Below are 24,424 nucleotides of genomic sequence, written 5' to 3'. Positions count from 1 at the left end.
ACTTGTTAGAAAACTCCAGGCTCACAGCACACAAAGCACAGAGGCACAAATGTATGTATATTTTCCTGCACAATTGTTTATTGCTTTTTTTAATTTCTTAGCAAAATGAAATGGAAATGTCAACTGATTCTCAAATTCTGAGCTACTCTAGCTGCTACAGAATAAAATAAAATGAAATCCGTAAGTTGATCTCTCCCACTCTCTACGCTGACCAATACCAAATATTCCTTAATATAATCTGCCTTTTCTTCACTTCATAGCCAAACCAGATCTCATTTCTTATTGTTTTGTTTTGGCTTTCTTATAGACTGACTCCATCTCATTTGTCTCTCACCATGTAACTCAATCTCTCTCCTTGATTAATTAACTTGACCAATTTCTTTCTGGGTTATCTGGTTTTCTTTTTCACTCTGCATCATTTTCTCTTAAACTGAGACACCTGTCTTTTTCATTGCTTTGCTCTACCTCTTGAAATGAAATAGCATGTACAGAAACATAACAACTATATTTGTAAACATCTGTAGTTGTTGGCATTACTACAGTTTTACTCCAGTCATACCAATTCTAGTATCAACTGATATCGTTATCAGGGTTAATACTCATATGTATCTTCAAAATCTTCAATTTTGACTAGGGTGCCATGTTGTGCATGACTTGAATTTTTAAACTATTTCAGTCCTCCAGCCCAAAGAAGTGAATGTAGCTCCTCAGTAAGCCACCTATTGAGAAATCATGAACAATCATCCCATGAATACATTAATTATAAACAGGAACATAAATATGTATCTCATCAACAGAAGAGAATTGCATGAGATTTCACCTTTCAAGCACTGATCTTGGAACATTTTTATATATACAATATAAACCATATACACTATATGGTTTATACAATATATTCAACCTCTAATACATTGGTCGGCTCAAATGTTTGCATTCTGGTAAGACGCAAAGTTGTGGGAGGGTAGCAGCTCTGAATATTGCAGCGGCACTTCTGTCTGTATTAAATCTAAAATAAGCTGAGCTGCAAATGGGAAAGAGACAAGCGCTAGGATTAAATCAAAATGTATTCCCACCTCCTAATAGAAAACTGCAAAGCTGTACTTAGTTTCTTCGTTTTTAGTCATATGCTACTTTCTTCTAATCATAAATGTAACCACCAAGATGTACAGCCTTTGTAGTTTGCTTTTAGCGGGTGGGTCACAGTTTTGATTTAGTTCAGCCCTAGGGCTGGGATTAAATCAAATCATTCACTCACCAGCTATTAAAAAACTACAAAACAGTCCTCAGCTACAGCTTCATTTTGGGTGAGATGCTCCTTTTTCCTAATCATGTAACCACTACGATGTACAGCTTTGTAGCTGAGCGGGAGGGTCAAAGTTCAGATTTAATCTGGCACACGCTTTGCCAGTGTGACTTTTGTAACGGGCAGGTAGGGAGAAAGCCACAGCAATTCTATTACATCAGATGTTATTCAAGCTTTAAAGGAGGTTGGAAGCCACCAGATGTTTCTGCAATAGACTACACAGAAGAAAATATAAACATTTACCAACCTGCTAATAGGACACTACAGACATTCACTTATTACTGGATATATTTATAAGTAGAAGAAAGCAGCATCTAACAATGAATAAAGCTGCCACTGTACTTCTATTGTTTATCGTGTATTGTTCTGTTAGTACAGAATATGGTGTTTACTATGAACAGGTGTCTAAAATGTGACTTTAAAAAGGCATATACAGTCTTAAGAATCTTGTCCCATAAATATCATCCAGACCTTTCCATATACTGTAACTAAATTACCATATGTATGTGAAGCACGTCATGTAAATGTTATGAGAAGAAAATGATTCATCCCTACAGGGCCTTGCAAAAATATTCAGAACCTCTTACAGTTTTCACATTTTGTTCCTAAAAGCTTGCAGTCATGGCCCTTTGAAGTAGGAATTAATGTGTTATATACACAACCTACACCACACATTCAAAGCAAAAACAAAATGAAAGCAGTAAATAGAGAATTAACATGAAATAAAATGAGCACATAAGTATTCAGACCTTTTGCTGCGCCAAACCTTAATTAAATCAGGTGCACACAATTACCTTAACAAGCCACACAATAAGTTGAATGGCCTCTGTCTGTGTGTAATAATAGTGGTTCTCATAATTTCAGAATAGTGAATTTCAAGTAAAGACTCCACCATAACGGAGCTTTCAAAACAAGTCAGGGTTAAGTCACTGGAAATCAGGAGAAGGCTACAAAAATATCTTGTGATATTGTACCACCGAGGCACTGCCTAGATCAGGCCGTCCCTCCAAACTGAGCAGCTGGGCAAGGAGGCCAACAACAACTTTGAAAGAGCTACAGAGTTCAATGGCTGTGTTGGGAGAAAATGTGTATCAGTCAAACAGCACCAATATCCAGAACACTTTACAGATCCTGTTAAAATGTGTCAAAAGGTGTTGGGGTCAGATGAGACCAGACGAACATTTTAATCTAAACAGCATATTTCTCAGTCAATGTCATCCCTACGGTCAGACATGGTGGCAGCAACATGCTACAGGGATGCTTCTTCTCAACAGGGACTGGAAAGCTTGTTAGGACTGAATTAAAAATGGATGGAGCTAAGTAGGTGCACATACTAAAAGAAAATTGCTAAAGAAAATTCACCTTTCAGCAGGACAATGATCCACATTACAAGGCCAAAGCTACACTGGAGTGGCTTAAGAATAAGAAAGTGAATGCCAAGAAGAATGGGGAATAATGGCACCAAAAAGGTTTGCAAACTTGGTAGAGACTTACCCAAATAGACATCAGCTGTGATTGCTGCCAAAGGTGCTTCCACCAAAGATGAGGGGGCTGAATATTTATGCTATCAAAATATTTCACTTTTTTGTCTTTATTTTTTACTGACATTTACTGTAACTCATCTCTACCTTTGAAGTTTAAAGAAATGTATTTATTTTGTAATTTCACAAAATGGGACACCATAGGAAAGGTCTGAATACTTTTGCAAAGCACTGTATCTAATAGCACTTATTAATACATTTTATGCTATGGAAAATGTGTGTAGCTGCTTTGAGAGCTGTGATTTATAAAGCTAGATTTATATCTAGCTTCAATTTCAAGAACTCTCAGATGCAAGCAAGAAAACTGGACGTTAAACAAACCTGAGTAAAACCAAAGTCATGTTTAACAGCTTATTTACAACTAAGAAAATGTAAGTAGATCAACAGTTACCCGAAGAAGTCATGTCATGTCTACTTTGGACAACAAATACAGTGCAGACAGAGTTATTTTGGAAGAAATCAAAAGAAGAGTTTGGGATGGAGTGCATTTGGATGAAACAGCATACTGCTGGAAGGAAATCTACCCACTTGCCTGAAGAGAAAAGTATTTGATCAATGCAACCTATTAGAGTACTCACTTATGGCTGTGAAACCTGGTCACTTAACTCAAAAATGATACAGAAACTTCCAATGACACAAAGGAGCGTGGAAGGATGTCTGCTTGGAATAATGAGAAGAGATCGAAAAAGAAATGAATTGAACTGAGAACAAACAAAAATATGTGACATAATTGAAAGAGTGAAAATGTTAAAGTAGAGATGTGCCAGACACACTGCAAGAACAGATCAAAGATGCACAAAGGAAGCTACTGAATGGATCCTATGAGATGAAAAAATACCTAGTAGACAACCATCAATTTGTGATAAGGAATAGAGAAGCTGTAGATCAAAGCAAGTGAAAACATCTTCTGGAAACTTTCATCCAGCAGTGGATCGATATAGGCTGATGGTAATGGTGATGTTATAGATTGTGTTTATAAATAATGTTACAGAAATTTGTCTGTTGAAATTTGTATCAATGTTTCTCTAAAAAATTGTCTTCACCCATAGCTGATTATATGACCTGTAACACATATATATATATATATATATATATATATATATATATATATATATATACACATACATGTCATTTTCTGTTATTGATCTACACATAGTATTACATAATGTCACTCTTGAAAAGGAACATCTATTTTTTTAATTACATAAAAAACTGAAAAGTCTCCACTGCATAAGTATTCACCCCCTTTGCTGTGACACACTTAAATAAGCTGTGGTGCAGCCAATTGCCTTCATAATTAGTCCACCTGTGTGCAATTAAAGTGTCACATGATCTCAGATTAAGTACACCTGTTTCTGTTTCATGCCAGAGAGCATATCTAAACAACCACACCAGGAAGACAAGCCAGAGAGAAAGTTCTAGAAAAGCACTAGTCAGGGCTGGTCTATGAAAAAATATCTCCAACTTTGAACATCCCTTGGAGCACAATTAAATCCATTATAAAAAATGGAAACAAAATGGCACACCCACGACTCTGCCTAGAGCAGGTCATTCACTGAAACTGAGTGACCGGGCAAGGAGGTCGGTGGTCAGAGAAGAAACCAAAAGGCAAACAGAGCTACAGGAGCTACAGAGTTCCAGGATGGGAGAAACTGTCCATATGTCAACTATTACCCGGGCGCTCCACAATGTTGGGCTATATGGAATGGTGCGGAGAAAGCCATTGCTGAAAATCTGTCACATCAAATACCACTTGGATTTTGCCATAAGGCACGTGGATGATGCAGCAAATATGTGGCAAAAGGTTCTCTGGTCAGATGAGACCAAAATTGGCCTAAATGCAAAACACGATGTGTGACGCAAAGCCAAAAGTGCTCAGACGCTGAGTGTCCTAGAATGGCCCAGTCAAAGCCCAGACCTCAATCCAATTGAGAATCTGTGGTAAGACTTGAGAGCTGCTGTTAACCAGCAGTGCCCATTGAGCTTGAGAGATATTGAGCAATTTTGCCAAGAGGAATAGGTAAACATTACAGGAACCAGATATGCAAATCTGGTAGAGACTTACCCAAAAAGACTCACAGCTTTAAGCTTCGCTGTCAAAGGTGGTTCTACCAAGAGTTGACTCATTAGTTACTTATGCAACTAACACATTTCAGTTTTTTGTGTTTAATTTGTTTTTCACGTTAAGAATATATTTTGTATGCAAGCCAAATTATCATTTAGAGATATCTGTAAACCATTTATAGATATCTAAATAAGGTGCTTTTTAAAGATATTTCTAAATGATTTGCAGATATATCTAAATGATTCGAAGATATCTTTAAATGATTTATAGACATCTGCAAATCATTTCAAGATATCTTCAAATGACTTCCTGTATGTTAGATGAGATTATCACTTACTGTTTCCTCATTCAGTTACAGAGAAAATAATTAACAGGAAGTGATAATCTTCGGCCACATACAGGAAGTGATTTGAAGATATCTCAAAATGATTTAGAGATATCTCTAAATACACAGGAAGTCATTTGCAGATATATCTAAATTATTATTATTATTATTATTATTATTATTATTATTATTATTATTTATGTATTATAAAATGATTTGCAGATATCTCTAAATGTACTTTTAAATGAGATATCTTTAAATGATTTGCAGATCTCTCTAATTGATTTGCAGATATCCTTAAATGATTTAGAGATATCTTGAAATATTTAATGATATCTTTACATGAATTAAAGAAATCTCTAAATTATCATTTGACTTGCCATATACACTCACCTAAAGGATTATTAGGAACACCATACTAATACTGTGTTTGACCCCCTTTCGCCTTCAGAACTGCCTTAATTCTACGTGGCATTGATTCAACAAGGTGCTGAAAGCATTCTTTAGAAATGTTGGCCCATATTGATAGGATAGCATCTTGCAGTTGATGGAGATTTGTGGGATGCACATCCAGGGCACGAAGCTCCCGTTCCACCACATCCCAAAGATGCTCTATTGGGTTGAGATCTGGTGACTGTGGGGGCCAGTTTAGTACAGTGAACTCATTGTCATGTTCAAGAAACCAATTTGAAATGATTGGACCTTTGTGACATGGTGCATTATCCTGCTGGAAGTAGCCATCAGAGGATGGGTACATGGTGGTCATAAAGGGATGGACATGGTCAGAAACAATGCTCAGGTAGGCCGTGGCATTTAAACGATGCCCAATTGGCACTAAGGGGCCTAAAGCGTGCCAAGAAAACATCCCCCACACCATTACACTACCACCACCAGCCTGCACAGTGGTAACAAGGCATGATGGATCCATGTTCTCATTCTGTTTACGCCAAATTCTGACTCTACCATCTGAATGTCTCAACAGAAATCGAGACTCATCAGACCAGGCAACATTTTTCCACTCTTCAACTGTCCAATTTTGGTGAGCTTGTGCAAATTGTAGCCTCTTTTTCCTATTTGTAGTGGAGATGAGTGGTACCCGGTGGGGTCTTCTGCTGTTGTAGCCCATCCGCCTCAAGGTTGTACGTGTTGTGGCTTCACAAATGCTTTGCTGCATACCTCGGTTGTAACGAGTGGTTATTTCAGTCAAAGTTGCTCTTCTATCAGCTTGAATCAGTCGGCCCATTCTCCTCTGACCTCTAGCATCAACAAGGCATTTTCGCCCACAGGACTGCCGCATACTGGATGTTTTTCCCTTTTCACACCATTCTTTGTAAACCCTAGAAATGGTTGTGCGTGAAAATCCCAGTAACTGAGCAGATTGTGAAATACTCAGACCGGCCCGTCTGGCACCAACAACCATGCCACGCTCAAAATTGCTTAAATCACCTTTCTTTCCCATTCAGACATTCAGTTTGGAGTTCAGGAGATTGTCTTGACCAGGACCACACCCCTAAATGCATTGAAGCAACTGCCATGTGATTGGTTGGTTAGATAATTGCATTAATGAGAAATTGAACAGGTGTTCCTAATAATCCTTTAGGTGAGTGTATTTTCCACCTTCAAGGTGTTGTTTATGTGGTGATAATAAAAGAGAGATAATCCCAATTAAATTGGATTCAATTTGTCCTTGCATTTAATACAACCAGTCTGGAATAAGCTTGTTTCACTATATTTTTATTTTTTAAATTAAAAAGAACATAGGCCACCTTTCCTGTATTACGTGTTATACTTATATTAAAAAAATGCCAAATGTATTTGGTTTGAAAACATGTTTTTTTCTTTATATGATCAGCTTTGTATTTAAATACATAACATTGTAGTATGTATGAGTGAGGATTTATATGTAATCCATTGCACCTCTACACCCCTGCTCTGAGTTTTCCACCAGCCATCCTTTCTACTCCCACAAAATAATGAACACTAAAATGAACAAATAAGTAAAAACAAGCAAAATAAAAAAATGACATATTGAAGTAAAACCATAATTCATATAAAATGACATGCAATATCAACATATATTGTCCCTGTCCACAAATTATACATTTTGTTATTGTGGATGTTTGGCAGAACCTCATTTGTTACACATAATGTTCACCTTTTTTACTGGGGAAAATAAACATTCTATATTTTCTCTATACACACAAGGACCCATGAAGGTGTATTGACACGCACATGTGACACTTGTATTTCATATACATTTGCCAAACGTGCCATGCTTTACAACTGTAAAGTTTTTTCTTCAATGAATACCCTTAGAATGAGACCAATAGATCAACAATGAAGTGGGATATCTGTGGGATATTTGTACACTGCAGATCTGCAGGTGGGTCAAAGGTTTGACTAGGGGCCAGATTAAATCTAAACTTTGACCCACCCACTAATAGAAAACTACAATACTATCTATCATAGCGGTTACATTTCTGATTAGAAGAAAGTGCATCTTACTAAAAATGAAGCCACAACTGAGTTCTGTAGTTTTCTATTAGCGGTTGGGTCAAAGTTTTGATTTAATCCGGCCCTAGGTCTAGCCCTTCATTTTATGGAGAAAATTCAGAGATAACTTGATTTAGGCTTGTTTTCAAGAGCTTTGCACTGTTTATTTAGCCATGAACCATAGGCTGTAATAAAGCTGTTCAACAATGAAACTTAACAAATCAAAGAAACTAGTACTGACAAAGTATTTAGTCAATGTAAAGTCCTTTTGAATCAGGTTTGTCCAGTGTAAATTATTAAAGAAAATAAAAACATATTTAAATAAAAATAAGTAACATAGCTCCTCACACAATACATAAATAAATTAATAAACAAAGACACTTGCAGCGTAAAGTGAATTTACTTTTAAAAATGCAAATGTTTCAATCGGACTCACACTGTTCAGATATTGACATAGTGTACTAGATTTTAGTTGTATGTAGACAACTATTCTGTATTTTATTTTGCCAAAAAAACAAACAAGAACTGTATCCAAGACAGGATTTAAACTGTTAAATAGTGTGCTTGAATACACAGTTTAATTATTGGATATAGGTAATACAGCTTGGTGAGGCTTGGTGGTATGCAAGCAAATCTGGCAAATTAAAGGTATATTGAAGATACTGGGAGGACAGTTCTTGCATTATCAGATCTGATAAGATTACATTAAATGTATGTGTACAACGATAATACAGTGATTTGGAGATATCCTGCAAGCAAGAGCTTTGCTAATATAAACAAATTGAATTTTGTTTAAATTAAATGCAGGTACTGATGGCAAAAATTATGAGATGATTTGTTTTCTGTCTCACAGAAAATAACAGTCCTCTTTGAAAGTAATTAATAATGCAATTATGTCTACACTGTTTAGCCTATATTGTGTATGTAGGTCAACATAACAAAGAGAAAAATAAATAAATATATCAGCTGTTTATGTTATATTTACTATTATATTCTTTCTCTTTCCTCCCTCTGTGTCTGAATAAAAGCTTAATTAATTTTTTTTTTTTCAAATATTCAAATTCAGCAATAAAGTTTAACAAAAATAAAAGATGCATGTGACACAAATAAACATTTGCTGGGACTTCTTGAAACATCCCACCACATAAAATATCTAAAATTAGTATACTACTTAGCAGATGCTTCATTAGATGCATGGTTTCCACTGAAATGGAAAGTACAGCTGTTCTAAACTTCCACATGAATGTGCTTAAGATGTACAGGGTTAGAAGGCATATTACACTCTCACTGTCCTGGTCAATTAATGGCAAATACTATTTAATAAAGATTTGTAATGTTTTTCAGTCACCTGCTAAGAGATGTGTGAAAAGTGCAGCTTGTATTAAGACAGTAGTTACTCTTATAGAAGACATTAAAGGACAAACTGATACAGTTGAACTCAGACACAGAGAAAGACTATGAAAACTTGATTTTTGTTGCAGTTTCACTAAGTGGAATGAGCAGACGTGTATCCTTATCACAATAGTACTGTGTGACTATGTTACATAACATTAAATAATGTATAACTCTTCAATTTTGAATAAAACAACTCTTAAAGCAACTCTTAAAGCATCTCTTTTGAAACTCTAAAATGTACCGTTTCTAAAATAACAATTTAAAACAAAGGCTTGATTATCAATTTAGAAACATATGAATATAATTCACGACTCATTTATTGTCAGATGCTTCTTTCATTCATGGGAGTTTGCAGTTTGCTCTTAACAAGCAGCTTCGAGGTTTATTTGAATTCTGCCCTTATTCCAAGACTTCATTACAGACTCATTTAACCGAATCATAACAGCATGTCCTATATCTAATAGTAGTATTATATAATAATGTGTGTTTCCAATTGGAGATCATGCAGTCTAATTGATATCTCTTAAATAAAAGCATGGCCAACACTGTAGTATTTGTGCACAGGGACTGGATCAATGTAAAGAGACGCCATCCGGGTTATTTAAGCGTATGTGTGCAGGGGCAGTGATGTGGAAACTCCCACCCTCTTCCCTTTGCCACAGGGGCAGTTTGCAAACCTCTAGTGACTGCTGGCATGAACTGATGCGTCATGCATTTCTGTCGCTAAGAGAAATGACCCTGCCAGCCTCCATTTAATTGACTAAATCCAATCAATAACAGGGGCAAAAAAAAAAAAGAGATCATGCACATTACAGCTACTGCAGACTTGTATCTTAGATTCTGCAGGAGGTATTCCCATTTAAATCAGCAGGTAATGCAATCTGAAGTCACATGCGGCAATCGCCTTGCTATGTCAGTGTCATTACGCCTTTGTCTTAGTCTTTCCTTGATATATATGTATTTAACATGAGGACAAATGTCCCTACACATGCGTGTCCTCTTAATATGCGCTCTGCCCTGCAGCCACAGGGACGCTGGCAGGCTGTGGCTGAGAGGTTTAGCTCCCCCTCGGCTTCACCATTAGGACAGATGAGATTTGGACCGCGGATATTAAAAGCAAAGCAATCCTCTTAGAGCAGTTCATATGTGTGCGCTGCCTGTGTGTGTGAGGAGGCGGGACGGCTGATGTGGAAAGCCTGGACCTCCATCAATCACGCCGTTTATCCGGCTTTCCTGCAGTTTTACTCTCTTCTGGCTCCTCCTGACGAGGCATCCATTGCGTGATATGGAGCTCGACGGCAACCGCAACGCAATACAGCCAGACAAGCGGCCGCTGCTGTGATTGTGTGGCAACGCATTCAGCAGATGCATGCACGTCCAATTTAACGCTACATTACATTTGCAAGACGTTCAGCAAAGCAATGGATTTCAGAACAAAGTGAAAATGTATAAACACACATACATATAGGTAGATACAGTGTATGTATAGCCAAGGCTATACACTTGTGTAACATTGCTTCTACGTCTGTTTAAAAATGAATGGTAAGAAAGCTAAGGGATGAACTTAAGGATATATAGTACTCTGAAGATAGGCCTACTACAGGGACTGTGAAATGCTTTTAAGTCCAGTTCTGTAAAACAGGCTTCCAGTGGGCTTCCTCTAATCTAAAGGAATCGGTGTGGTTTCCAACTAAGGAACCAAAAATTATAATTATATATAAGTATCCATTCAGAGGTGTCCACCGTTACAACTGCAGCCTATTGAGAATTTCATATATATATGACAATCGCCGAAGTTGACACTCTTGAGACTTCTTCACAGTCCTAACCCTGCGATACACAGTGCTCAAAAACAGCCCAAAGATTGCCACAGTCTTGGTGCACAAGATCAACATTTCCCCACCTCCCCTTCTGCTGACCTTGTAAGGCAAAGAGGCGTTTCAGAAACCCATCCTCGCAGACGCTGAAGCATTTTTAATCAGTGCTTTTATATGAGGGGGGCAAAAACGCAGTGGTGCTTCTCTTTAAACATCTACGCGTCCGGATCTGCCATTTATAACGCATTGCACACATCAATAGCACTGAACCTCAAGTACTGCCATGGCAGCAATGATTTCAAACCAACGTTGAGCCCATTTTAAAGAAGAAGAAAAAATGTGTATCTGTTTCATTGCTATTTTTATGTTGACTGTGTAAATTGTACATATATAGTATGCGTTTGTACTATTCAGCCAACATGTACGAAGTTGAGATCAAATGTAATAATGGCAGTAACAGATACAATTACACTGTGTCATTGAAACAAACAGCTATTTGCGGCGCCATAGCAAACAAACAACTACAGGAGCGTGAGTGCAGAAGAACTAAGGTGCAAACGTAGTGTACAAACGTAAATAACTTGCCATTGAAAACACCCTTGTAATTCCTACCCTGCTGCTGTCAGATTACACCTGCTCCTCCCAATACAGCCTGTGCATCCTCTGTTTCACATATTGCACTGTGCACATAATCCTGCGGACGTGGTCTTGTATTGTTTTGGTAACACAACTGTACAATTGGATTGCCCCCTACCTTCTCTTGCGCTCTGCTAAGCCTTTTCTGGACATTTTTGGCGAAGATGCCAGTTTTAATGTCGGCCATGGCTGCTGGTGCTGAAGTGAGACGAGCTGGGCTCCGGCGCTGAGAGTGTGTGATAGACAAAGCAGCCGAGAGGGGGAGGAGCGGCCCTTAAAGTCACAGCCGGTTATATAGCCGCACTTCATTTTAACTGCAGCTCTAGTGTTTGATACTGCACTTTTAGCACATGTCCGTTTTATCTCATGCAGGCAGGGTATCACAGTTTAGTGGTGTCACAGGTTAGAAAATCAAAGATGTATATCCCATCATTAAATGGTTTACTTAATCACAGCAATAACCAGTTGCAATACAGCCTCAAGTACTGTCCTTGTTTTGCTTCTTTTAACAAAATAAAAGGCAGGTAACTATACAAACACTCAAACACTCAAATGCAGGAAAGTATGCACATTTCTTATAGTGAGTGCATTATTATTGTATGCACCCTCCCGATACTTTCTCATATTTTGTTATGATAAAATCTCGACTGAAAATTGATTGAATTGGTATTATCTCCCTTTGATGAACACCATATACACAACACCTTTTCCTCTTGGATTTTCATATATTTGGCTCCATCCATCTTGCCCTCAATCCAGACAAGTGTCCCAGTCCCTGCCGATGAAAAGCATCGCCATAAGTTGATGCTGCAGCACCATGCTTTACTGTGGGGATGGTGTTCTCAGGGAGATGAGCAGTGCTGGCTTTGTGCCACACGTAGCATTTTGCATTTAGGACAAAAAGTTTAATTGTGGTCTCTTCTGACCAGATAAACGTTTGTTACATCTTTGCTGTGTCTTCCACATGCCTTATGGCAAAATACAAACAGGATTTGATGTCACTCTTAAAGTGTATTTTTTCTGCATCTAGAGCAATAACGAAAACATTTCCCAGGTGGGGGACTGGTTCTGTGCTCTGGAACAAGGCACATAAAGCATAATTGTATGTGCAAAAGTCTAAAACCTATTTATTGCATTGTTTCCTATAGCCTGACTTCAAAATTCATTGCCCCCAATGGCACCACTGAAATGTCTTTTTTTTAAGGTGGTTCTATTGGGTGCAATACATTGTGAAGTCAGGCCCTGAAACAACACAAGCTGGACATTTCTCCTATAGTCCACGGACATGTTAAAAAATAAAGATTTAGACATTTTGCAATTAGGGATGAAACTGAATTTGATAGTTGTGTGAATACAATAAATAGTAATTTTACATTTACATTACTAATTTAATTAAATTGATTCAACAAGTAACATATCATAAAGCTAAATTTACTTTATATTGATTTACTTTACATCCTAAATATCGATGATAGAAAGCTTTAGAAATGAAGGCTCAAAACACCAATGATGGATTCAATGTGAACTATCCAGGGCTTAATTTGTGCCGGTACCTCCCAATTTGAGACTGCCCAAGTTCCAGTACCTCCTCGTGACATCAAAAAAATGTGCTTTAACAATTTTTTAAACACAATTCTAAAAAAATAAAATAAAAACTCGCCAAATGGTCTTCTGAGAATCTTTACGATCTGTGCAGATTACGCACAGAATGGTGAAAATCTTTGAGAATGCACCTTTGGTTACCCATGAGCTATATACAGGGCCAGCTCGCCCACTGAGCAAGTGTGTGTAACCGCACAGAGTGGCAAGATGTGGGGGAAGGTGCCATCTGCACCTTTAATAACCCTTCATTATATCCTGAAACGTGAAAGGTTGCATAGTACATCACATATCGTAAACTCGTGTATCATCCAGAATACCAAGTCTCCCATTTGAAAATACGAATTGATCAACCATTTGAAAATTAAGTAGGAAAATTGAAATTTCTCAGTTTGCCACTATACCGCCCGAACGCAGCATATGTCCCGCCCTTCCACTTGCAAGTAACCAATCAAACCCATCATATAGTTCTGCGCTCCAGAGCAGTTCTGTCCTAACAGAGTTGGTTTCCAAAACCTCGCTTCACTGATTGGGTCATTTACTTTTGCTTGAAGGCGGGACGAAGAAGAGTGACAATCCAAAGAGCCTTTGACAGGTTTGAATTATTTAAAAAAAACGGGAGAAAGTAATACTGGAGTTTGGAAACCTGGAAGCACTGATTGGCTGTAAGATCTTCATCGTGAAACCGTGAACTATAAGTACAATATACAGATCAAGTACCGTGCGAATGCTGTGACTGCCATTCAATGCTTTTATTATCACGGACCTCTTGCTTATGGGGGCCAAACCGCACCATTCCAGCTGGCTGATTGGTCTTCATTTTGTCCCATCAATGAATGCACTGATGACAGTCAGATCAGGTGCACTGTTGCAAGTGGTGCACACAGCTTTTCAACACTAAAACTGATTGAACTCCCTTCACTCAGCGATGACTGAGCAACAACTGAATGGACTGGCGACAATATCTATATCTATCATGAACCGGCACAACAGCTGGATATAACATAGTCTGTATGCACCTTTGTAGGGAGAAAAGCCAGGCAGGTCAACTTCCTTTAGTGGAAAGAATATACTTTGGCTTTCTTGCTGTCTGGTGAATGTTTTCGGGGGTGTTTGGTCTGTGCAAATTACAGTGATCTATATTTTGTCTATGCCTATATAGATAGAATCAAGCTTAAATTTCACAGAGACATGATTGCTGTGTTTAATCTACATGTTCAATGTTTGTACTGCTACATTTTTGGCCAGGGCCAGGGCTGGGTCTATACATTATAGTGGGAGATCATACAGTCAGATTCAGGACCTGACGATGCGTCCTCGAGAGTGGAAATAAAGTAGGCCTAATAGCATATGGTTATGGTATTTTAAACCACACAGAAACCCTTAAAGTAAGCTATATATTACCAAAAAAAATATGGTAAAATAAATCAGCTAGAGATTGTAAGCCTATACACAGTTTGATTGCTGGCTGCATTACCTTTGAGCAGATGTTTGGGAGGCGATTCCATATGTGCCTCTTCAGAGTAGCTGTGTTTTCCTAACACTATAGGTGCGGGATTCAGAAGTGGCTATAAGACAATGGATCATATTCAAGTTATCCAAGAAGTACACTGCTCAAAAAAATTAAGGGAACACTTAAATCACACATCGGATCTCGATGAACGAAATATATTAAAGATCAAAATCTTTACTGTACATTGTGTAATTCATTGAGAACAAAATGATGTAACAACGGTCAATGGAAACCAAAATCACCAACTGATTGAGGGCTGGATTCACACTCACACTGAAAATCAAAGTAAACAATTGAAATCACAGGCTGTTCCAACTTGTGTGAATTTCATCACGGCAACTCATAATGTGACTCAGAAGTGTGTATGGCCCCCACGTGCCTGTATGCACTCCCGACAACGTCTGGGCATGCTCCTGATGAGACGGCGGATGGTGTCCTGGGGGATCTCCTTCCAGACCTGGATCAGGGTATCAGTGAGCTCCTGGACTGTCTGTGGCGCTACTTGGCGGTGTTGGATGCACCGATATACAACGTCCCAAAGGTTCTCAATTGGATTCAGGTCTGGGGAACGTGAGGGCCAGTCAATGGCATCAATGCCTTCGTCATCCAGGAACTGCCTACACACTCTGGCTACATGAGGCCGGGCATTGTCCTGCACCAGGAGGAACCCAGGGCCCACTGCACCAGCATAAGGTCTGACGATGGGTCTGAGGATTTCATCCCGGTACCTAACAGCAGTCAGGGTACCACTGGCTAGCATGTGGAGGTCTGTGCGACCCTCCAAGGATATGCCTCCCCAGACCATCACTGAACCACCGCCAATCCGGTCATGCTGGATGATGTTGCAGGCAGCATAATGTTCACCACGGCGTCTCCAGACTCTTTCACATCTGTCACATGTTCTCAGTGTGAACCTGCTCTCATCTGTGAAGAGAACGGGGCGCCAATGGCGGACCTGCCAATTCTGGTGTTCTCTGGCGAATGCCAATCGAGCTGCATGGTGCTGGGCTGTGAGCACAGGTCCCAATAGAGGACGTCGGGCCCTCATGACACCCTCATGGAGTTTCTGACAGTTTGGTCAGAACATGCACAGCAGTAGCCCGCTGGAGGTCATTTTGTAGGGCTCTGGCAGTGCTTCTCCTGTTCCTCCTCGCACAAAGGAGCAGATACCGGTCCTGCTGCTGGGCTGATGCCCTTCTACGGCCCTGTCCAGCTCTCCTCGTGTAACGGCCCGTCTCTTGGTATCTCCTCCATGCTCTTGAGACTGTACTGGGAGACACAGCAAACCTTCTTGCGATGGCACATATGGATGTGCTATCCTGGAGGAGCTGGACTACCTGTGCAACCTGAATAGGCTGCAGGTACTGCCTCATGCTACCAGTAGTGACAAGGACACTAGCAAAACACAAAACTAGAGAAGAATCTGTCAGGAAGGATAAGGAGAGAGCAATTGTCCGTGGCCACCACCTGCAAAACCATTCCCTTTTCGGGGGTTGTCTTGCTGTTGCCTCTCCAGTGCACCTGTTATCACTTTCATTTGCACCAAAATAGGTGACATTGATTCACAATCGCTTAGGCTTCCTAACTGGACAGATTGATATTCCTGAAGTTTAACCGACTTGGTGTTATACTGTGATGATTATGTGTTCCCTTAATTTTTTGAGCAGTGTATCAGGAAGTGCGTGGGCTTTATGGATTACGATAAATAAGTTGATTCAATCTATACAGTCATCAGTGCTCTAAGAAATAAAAACATGTAGGAAGGTATTTTAATTCTGCTAGTTCATGTGTTCTCATTTACTGTACTGTCACCCCTATTGTTCAACATCTATATCCAGCCATTGGGAGATCTGATAAAGTCACATGGCCTCTCCTTTCATCAGTATGCTGATGACACTCAGCTATACCTTGAAATTCAAGACAGCTTTAATACCATATCTGACTGCCTGACTGACGTAGAAGGCTGGATGACTGCCAACATGCTGAAGCTCAACCCAGGCAAAACAGAATTGGGCCAGACTCCAAGCCTGATGGTCTGCATCATAGAGCAACATCTCTAAATATCAATGGAATCTCCCCCTGCTAGTAAATAATACCAAAGGTCTGGGCATAGTGCTAGATAGTTCCCTGTCATTTTTGCCACGCATAAAACAGGTAGTAAAATCCTGTGTGTTTCATCGATGGACAATCAAACACTTTATCCCAGAGACTGTCATAAATGTCAGAGTAAAATCCTTCCTTGACTATGGCAATGCCTTGTATGTTGGCCTGCCTTGATGTTGCACCAGGCTGCTCCAGGGCATCTAAACCACCTCTGCCTGTGTCCTGACTGGCATATAGCATCGAGACCACATTTCTCAAACTTTATTGGAACTGCACTGGTTACCAGTAGAGCTTTGGGCTCAATTTAAACTACTTTGCATAAAGCACAAAGCGCTCCATCAACAGCTTCCCCGCTATCTGTCGGACATATTGCAGGTTCACTGTCCCAGCAGGAATCTGAGATCCACCTACAAAATGTTGCTGTGCCAACCACACTTCAAACAGAAACTCGTTTAATATCGGTACTTGCTCCTCAGATCTGGAATACACAACCAGCTGAACTCCATCTGACCTTTGAACTCCTTCCATTCCGTAAGAAACTCAAAACTTTCCTATTCTTCTTATTCTCTATTCTTGTTTTATAGTTTCATGATTAATCTGAGCTCTTTTCAGGTGTCTATTTAACTTGTACAGCACTCTGAAACCACTGTGTGGTCTGATGCACTTTATAAAACATTTAATAAACAAACAAATACTTCAAGGTCAATAATTTAAATTGTTTATAATGCCTTGAGGAGTGTAGAAATGCTAATAGTTTATCAAAATTGGCACATAAATCCTTACAGAGAAAATGCATCATGCCACTTCAATGGTTCATTTAAAAAATGTTCACATGAAATACTAATGTACTGACCTGCTTGCATTCATCAGACATTCTTTCAAAAATTGTTATTTTTACAATGTAGATAAAGTTTCTAGAAATGTCTAAACCTATTAACAGTCATGAACAATGGTGAAACCTATACAAAGCCAAAGTAAAAACAAAGTGTATGCAACCAATAGCAATAGCATAAATACACCACCTAGTGGTGACAACAGGGAGGAAGCGCTAGAGATCTAACTTCAATACATACGATCTGTGTTGCACGATAATTATCAGATGTGTGATCACTTAAGCTTTGATTTTTTCAAATGTACAATAATTCCATCAGTGCACTGGACAGTCTGGAAACAGAGTTGAAGGCACACTCCACTGACAGCAAAAATCGACATGCAAAAATGCCACAGAAATTATTATTATGGACTCCTGAGCATTGTGGGTTCAATCCCAGGTGGGGAACTATTTGATCGAGATCGAGACTTTACTTACATTGCTCCTGTAAAAAAAAACAGCTGAACAAATGGGAAATTCTATGTACAAATAATGTGATATATTGTAACAATTGCAAGTCGCCCATCTGTTAAGAAATGATGTAGAAGGAAAGGGCATTGTGATATCTTTGTGTTTCTTTATCGGATTCCTAGCCCACACACGACAAAGATTCTGCTTGTTTTTCACAGCAGTAAATATAGCACAATGGGGAGCTCCCAAATGAGACAGCAGGTAGCAGACAGGTGATCTCATAGCCCTAGATTCTTCAGGATGGGTCCCACAGGTAAATACTGATGATTTCCTTAGTCCCTAAATCCCAGACACAGAATCAAACAACCTGTCTTTAAATGATGATGTAAATTCCTTTTCTACTAATGTATTTGTGTGTACTATGACCCGCAAACAAGTAGTTCTGCCTAATATGTCTCTCTTAAGGTCATTTTGATTTAACCCTGCTCTGGTACCATGAAAAAAGTTACGTTGACATTACCATTTGGGGTGGGGTCACAGAGGCCCCATGGTACCACAGCAGGGTTAACATTCGACTCATTTAACATCGTTTGGCTGACAGTCCCCTGTGGGTACAGTATCTACCACCACCATGAGGTACAACCAAAAGTAAGTCTAGTGTTTCAAGTAGAAAGTGTTCGCTGCAGAGTCAAAATTAGAGGTGTTACAGCACTTTGAGTCAGGAGACAGAGCTGTGGAAATTGCCACTAGGGTGGATCTCTCAGTTCCTTTCTGCTTAATTAAACTAGTTTGGAGCTTCATTATAGTTATTCTTCAATTTTGAAAGATATGAATGTCTTGCATGAGGGAGGAAAGAAAATCCCAGGAACATAATCTTCGCATTTTCATTGTTTTCCATGGGAAATGTTTAGCTTAATATTGATTTTCATGCTTTGCAACCCCAATGTTAAGCAAGGACTTCCTGTATTTAAAATAAAGTTATTGTATATTCTGTTAATGTAGATATGCTACTTACAATTCTGCCCAGATAAGTAACGATCAATAGTAATAAACTACACTTTTACTGTGGCATTGTGGGATATACTGTTATACTACAGTGTCATAAACATCTTTAAATTGAACTGAAATGAATTCTTTACTTTCTTCACACTCAGTATTTATTATAAAATGACCCATAAGTTTGAAAACAAATCCAAATGACAAAAAATATAATTGTCTATCCAAGAGTATGAATATTCAAGGTTGAATGTTAATTAAATGTTTTTTTGTGCTATACTGTTTCATTTATTTGCCTTAAAACAGGGAATTAAGCATCCACCGCTATTTCAAAACCACAATACTTTAGTATAAAACTGTATATATTGTAACAATGCACTGGCAATAATTAGGATTGTGAATGTGTTTTGGTAATGGATGTTGTGAAATGTTATTCTTGGTTTATTAGTAACTTACACAACATTTACATTTCCCTGAAGCAAAGCTGCTCTTCATTTAAAGCTGTTGAACTTCACAAATCATACTTCACAATCACGTGTGTATATATATGTTAACAATATTAGTATTTTATTGTAAGCAGTGCGAAATAAAGCCGACATGCTATCTTATTAAATACAGAAGTAATGGCATGTCACTAACATGTTCTAGTCAATAAAAGGGCACAATGTTACACGAAGACACATTTCGGAGTCCTGGTTATTTTTTCATCTCCAAGATGCCACTGCCAGGGCCTCTGCGCTTCGCACTGCAGATATTGCAGAACTGGACTGCAGGGATCTGGAATGAGAGCGAACATGATTAAGACAAGCTATATATATATATATATATATATATATATATAGCTTATGTAGTTAAGACAATTGCAGCTGTACACTTAAATGTCTATAGTTTATAAAAGAGTAATGCACTTTACTATGGAGGATAATCTGTGCCAAAATTAAAATACATATCAAAATGAATTCATTAATGTGGTAATATATGTATTTATTTTGTTTTTAATTTTGGCTCAGCCTTTTCCCTCTAGTGTCAATCATTCTACAGCAAGTGAAACAATGATCTTTGCCTGCTTTTGGGGCTCCAACAACAATATGAATACACAAAAAGGACACATGTAGTCTACATAGATCAAATAATACATTTGGTTATTTAACAAGCATGTTTATGAAATATATGACCACTCTGGATTGTAGGTGTGATATCTTTAATGCAATACTCTGAATAACTGAGAGTTACTGAATAACTATAAACAGAACATTAAACTAGTGAATACTTTTGGCAATGTGTTTTGTGTTAAATGAGAGAGAGAGAGAGAGAGAGAGAGAGAAGGAGAGAGAAGGAGAGAGAGAGAGAGGGAGAGGGAGAGGGAGAGAGGTCCTTACAGTTCCTGAAGAGGGCAAGCATTCCTTGTGAAACATGTGCCTGCAGTGAAACACCACCACACTGAATAGCTTGGCTGTATCTGAAAGCAGAATCACTACCAATGTTACACCTAAAGTCACAGTCAAAACTCAAAACATATCTGTTATGGTTTATCTCTGGATTCCTAACTGCATTTTCATTCTTCAAGGGGAACTGACACACCCACCAAAAAGATTGGTTCATATTTTCTCATGTGTTACTAAGAATGTTTAAATAAAGTATCTGTGATTTTTTGATTTTTTTTTGTGTAACTTTTACCATTTAAAATAATTACTTTCATCATAAACATGGTTTCTGTAAATATCCCAAAGGAGAGCTATTTCTCCCGTATAATAATATTATTATGGTACAATGTTAACTGGGACACACTGAGAGTTCTGGTTATCTGATCAGCTGCTCATAATTTATTCACAAAGATACTGATTTGATCAGGAGAGACTTCACCTTAATTAATTTAATTATTTAGCAGATGCTAAAACATTTAAAGTTACTTAACAGATGGAATATAACAGATACTTTACTTACACACTCCTACTAACCCATGAATAAATATGAACCAATAACTTTGACCTAAATTTCAAATGTGTACCCTATCATGTTTTGATTGAAAAGTAGTAGAATATGGCTTCTGACAATACATTAAAATGTGATTTTGTCTAGCCTACGCACAGAGGTTAAGTTGTCTGGGAAATTTTAAACTGTTAGGAACAAGTTTTTAAGAAGATTATATATCCAACATATCCAACATTCTTTGCTGTTTAGTTTCAAGTTTGCCTCATTTTACTTTTTTGTAGAAGCAGTAGTATTAGAAACTATTAGAAAGTAGAAACTATTTGTACATTATGTACAAAAAGACTGATTAGCTTAAGTCACATTGAAGGAAAACTGCTGGCTAAGGGAAATGGCTCTCTACTGTCTCCACAATCTCATATCCATTTATCTAATAAACGTACCTGATGGTAGAACTGGAGCATGACAAGATTCACATATATTCTCTTCTGTGGAGAACAATAAAAACAAGCAAACATTATTGTATTAATAAATGTGCTAGTCATAGAAAAAAGGCTGATCATTGATGTAAAACAATATGTGCTGGTAACAGCAGTGCACCAATTTGAACTAATACATCTTGAATGGATTAAGGTCATTTGTTTGTCTGTTCGTGTTCATGTTCAGTTTAGTGTGAATTCCTAGTTTCAGCTGCAGACAAACACATAAGCACAAGTGTTTCCAAACATTACAGGCAGAAATTAGGCAGGAGTCAACTGGAAACACAGCACTCCTGACAGATTTATAGGTAGTGAGGACAAGCCATTTCCAATGCTACTGCACTGAAAGGAATACAATAATCATATATAAACTTGTTATCACTATCAATTAACAAAACATTTTTTTTTCTCAAAACGGTTTCTTATTTTGATTGAAGTACAGTGTATTCATAGTGTATTTAATTGAAAGCAACTGGGAAGTGTACTAGGAAACTAAGACAATAGAATTAAATAGCTTTTTGGTGTTTTTTTCCCTGTGGTTTATTACATTATTTTAAAAGTTACCCACCATCCACACGGACTCCTCTCATTTGTGTTCTCTGCATTTTCTTCAGCAGTGATAAGGAATCTGCAACTAATATTTTCTTACATCCTTCTCGAAGTAAAATCTATGGCAGAGAAAGATACATTATTAGGAGTATGGTTCCTTTGAAATATCAGTTCTATATTCAGTTCTGTATCTGAAACAATGGAAACAATGGTTCCTTTAAACATATTCTATTAAAGTACCCATTCACACAGAAACCAGAGATTGCCGGCAAGAGTGCTGTAGCCATGGGAACGAGACACTACAGAAGCCTGTGGATTCGAGAGAGGAGACACGGACTGATACTCTGGACGTGTTTGTAAAAGTTTTGGCAGTTTCCTTCCACTGTGTTTACTGGTCTATTGGTTCTGACCAGGGCGCTGGTTCAGTTCGGAATCACTACCAAGAACAAATAGTCAGAATGGAAATGCAAACTAGGGTGCTTCTTTGCGCTATGACCAGGTCATCAGGTTGAATGGTTTTTGTGGTGTCACAGGACTCAGCGATCTAAGATCATTTGAACCAGTGAACCCAGTATGAGACGGCTCTCGGTTCATGGTCGCATAACGAGAGGCATTGTGTGGGGTCTTAAATCAACTAAAATAATTGAGAGCAAAAAAGCAAGACATTACATTGTGTGTATATCTATATCTACCAAAAGTCTGGGTGTGCTGATCTGCAATTGATTCATTGCTCAAAACATTTTTTTTTTTTTTTTTAAGTTTGACATTACTACCTTTAAATCTACTTAAATAATGCAAAACAAACTACTGTCAGTGTCACTGTAATGCAGTCTAACATATATAACATACACTCACCTAAAGGATTATTAGGAACACCATACTAATACTGTGTTTGACCCCCTTTCGCCTTCAGAACTGCCTTAATTCTATGTGGCATTGATTCAACAAGGTGCTGAAAGCATTCTTTAGAAATGTTGGCCCATATTGATAGGATAGCATCTTGCAGTTGATGGAGATTTGTGGGATGCACATCCAGGGCACGAAGCTCCCGTTCCACCACATCCCAAATATGCTCTATTGGGTTGAGATCTGGTGACTGTGGGGGCCAGTTTAGTACAAGTGAACTCATTGTCATGTTCAAGAAACCAATTTGAAATGATTCGACCTTTGTGACATGGTGCATTATCCTGCTGGAAGTAGCCATCAGAGGATGGGTACATGGTGGTCATAAAGGGATGGACATGGTCAGAAACAATGCTCAGGTAGGCCGTGGCATTTAAACGATGCCCAATTGGCACTAAGGGGCCTAAAGTGTGCCAACAAAACATCCCCCACACCATTACACCACCACCACCAGCCTGCACAGTGGTAACAAGGCATGATGGATCCATGTTCTCATTCTGTTTACGCCAAATTCTGACTCTACCATCTGAATGTCTCAACAGAAATCGAGACTCATCAGACCAGGCAACATTTTTCCAGTCTTCAACTGTCCAATTTTGGTGAGCTTGTGCAAATTGTAGCCTCTTTTTCCTATTTGTAGTGGAGATGAGTGGTACCCGGTGGGGTCTTCTGCTGTTGTAGCCCATCCGCCTCAAGGTTGTACGTGTTGTGGCTTCACAAATGCTTTGCTGCATACCTCGGTTGTAACGAGTGGTTATTTCAGTCAAAGTTACTCTTCTATCAGCTTGAAGCAGTCGGCCCATTCTCCTCTGACCTCTAGCATCAACAAGGCATTTTCGCCCACAGGACTGCCGCATACTGGATGTTTTTCCCTTTTCACACCATTCTTTGTAAACCCTAGAAATGGTTGTGCGTGAAAATCCCAGTAACTGAGCAGATTGTGAAATACTCAGACCGGCCCGTCTGGCACCAACAACCATGCCACGCTCAAAATTGCTTAAATCACCTTTCTTTCCCATTCAGACATTCAGTTTGGAGTTCAGGAGATTGTCTTGACCAGGACCACACCCCTAAATGCATTGAAGCAACTGCCATGTCATTGGTTGGTTAGATAATTGCATTAATGAGAAATTGAACAGGTGTTCCTAATAATCCTTTAGGTGAGTGTATATGCCTGTATACAGAGATTATATTTTGCATGATTTATTGGTTTATAAATTCTGACATGTGTGAGACAATAGTTAGCATTACATACGTCACCAACCTGTTGGTTCATCAATAACACTCAGAATTGCTCCGCCGTTTCTAACAACACGGTCACAAGTTCTTGTTAACCTTGTTGTGTTGTGGTCAAAAGGCAAAAATGTGCCCCATTCTGATTGGTTACATCAGTTAGCAAGGACGTGATGCATCATTTGGCAGCATTAGTTTTCCTGCTCCATTCACACAGACCCATTGCCGGAGAATTGCTGGTATTTAGAAGAGGATCCTTGCCG

General features: G+C 38.6%; 2 protein-coding genes across 9 annotated transcripts in view; both read right to left on the bottom strand.

Moving 5' to 3' along the window:
* amph (amphiphysin) overlaps nucleotides 1-11,803 on the bottom strand; it is a 92,619-nt gene extending 80,816 nt beyond the window's left edge. For all 5 annotated transcript variants that reach the window (XM_066723523.1, XM_066723532.1, XM_066723542.1 and 2 more), the window contains exon 1: nucleotides 11,694-11,803. In XM_066723523.1, the coding sequence (XP_066579620.1) occupies nucleotides 11,694-11,762 (69 nt within the window). In that variant the 5' untranslated portion in view covers nucleotides 11,763-11,803. The remainder of the gene's footprint in view (nucleotides 1-11,693) is intronic.
* A 7,809-nt stretch (nucleotides 11,804-19,612) lies between these two features.
* vps41 (VPS41 subunit of HOPS complex) overlaps nucleotides 19,613-24,424 on the bottom strand; it is a 78,619-nt gene continuing 73,807 nt past the window's right edge. For 2 of the 4 annotated variants that reach the window (XM_066723488.1, XM_066723496.1), the window contains exons 26-29: nucleotides 22,045-22,144; nucleotides 21,441-21,485; nucleotides 20,448-20,527; nucleotides 19,613-19,876 (exon numbers count right to left, since the gene is read on the bottom strand). In XM_066723488.1, the coding sequence (XP_066579585.1) occupies nucleotides 19,736-19,876; nucleotides 20,448-20,527; nucleotides 21,441-21,485; nucleotides 22,045-22,144 (366 nt within the window). In that variant the 3' untranslated portion in view covers nucleotides 19,613-19,735. The remainder of the gene's footprint in view (nucleotides 19,877-20,447; nucleotides 20,528-21,440; nucleotides 21,486-22,044; nucleotides 22,145-24,424) is intronic. The other 2 variants (XM_066723506.1, XM_066723514.1) reach the window with 1 other exon arrangement.

This window comes from Amia ocellicauda, chromosome 2, assembly GCF_036373705.1.
Source record: "Amia ocellicauda isolate fAmiCal2 chromosome 2, fAmiCal2.hap1, whole genome shotgun sequence".
NCBI lineage: Eukaryota > Metazoa > Chordata > Actinopteri > Amiiformes > Amiidae > Amia > Amia ocellicauda.
This window is presented reverse-complemented; position numbering and strand designations above follow the sequence as displayed.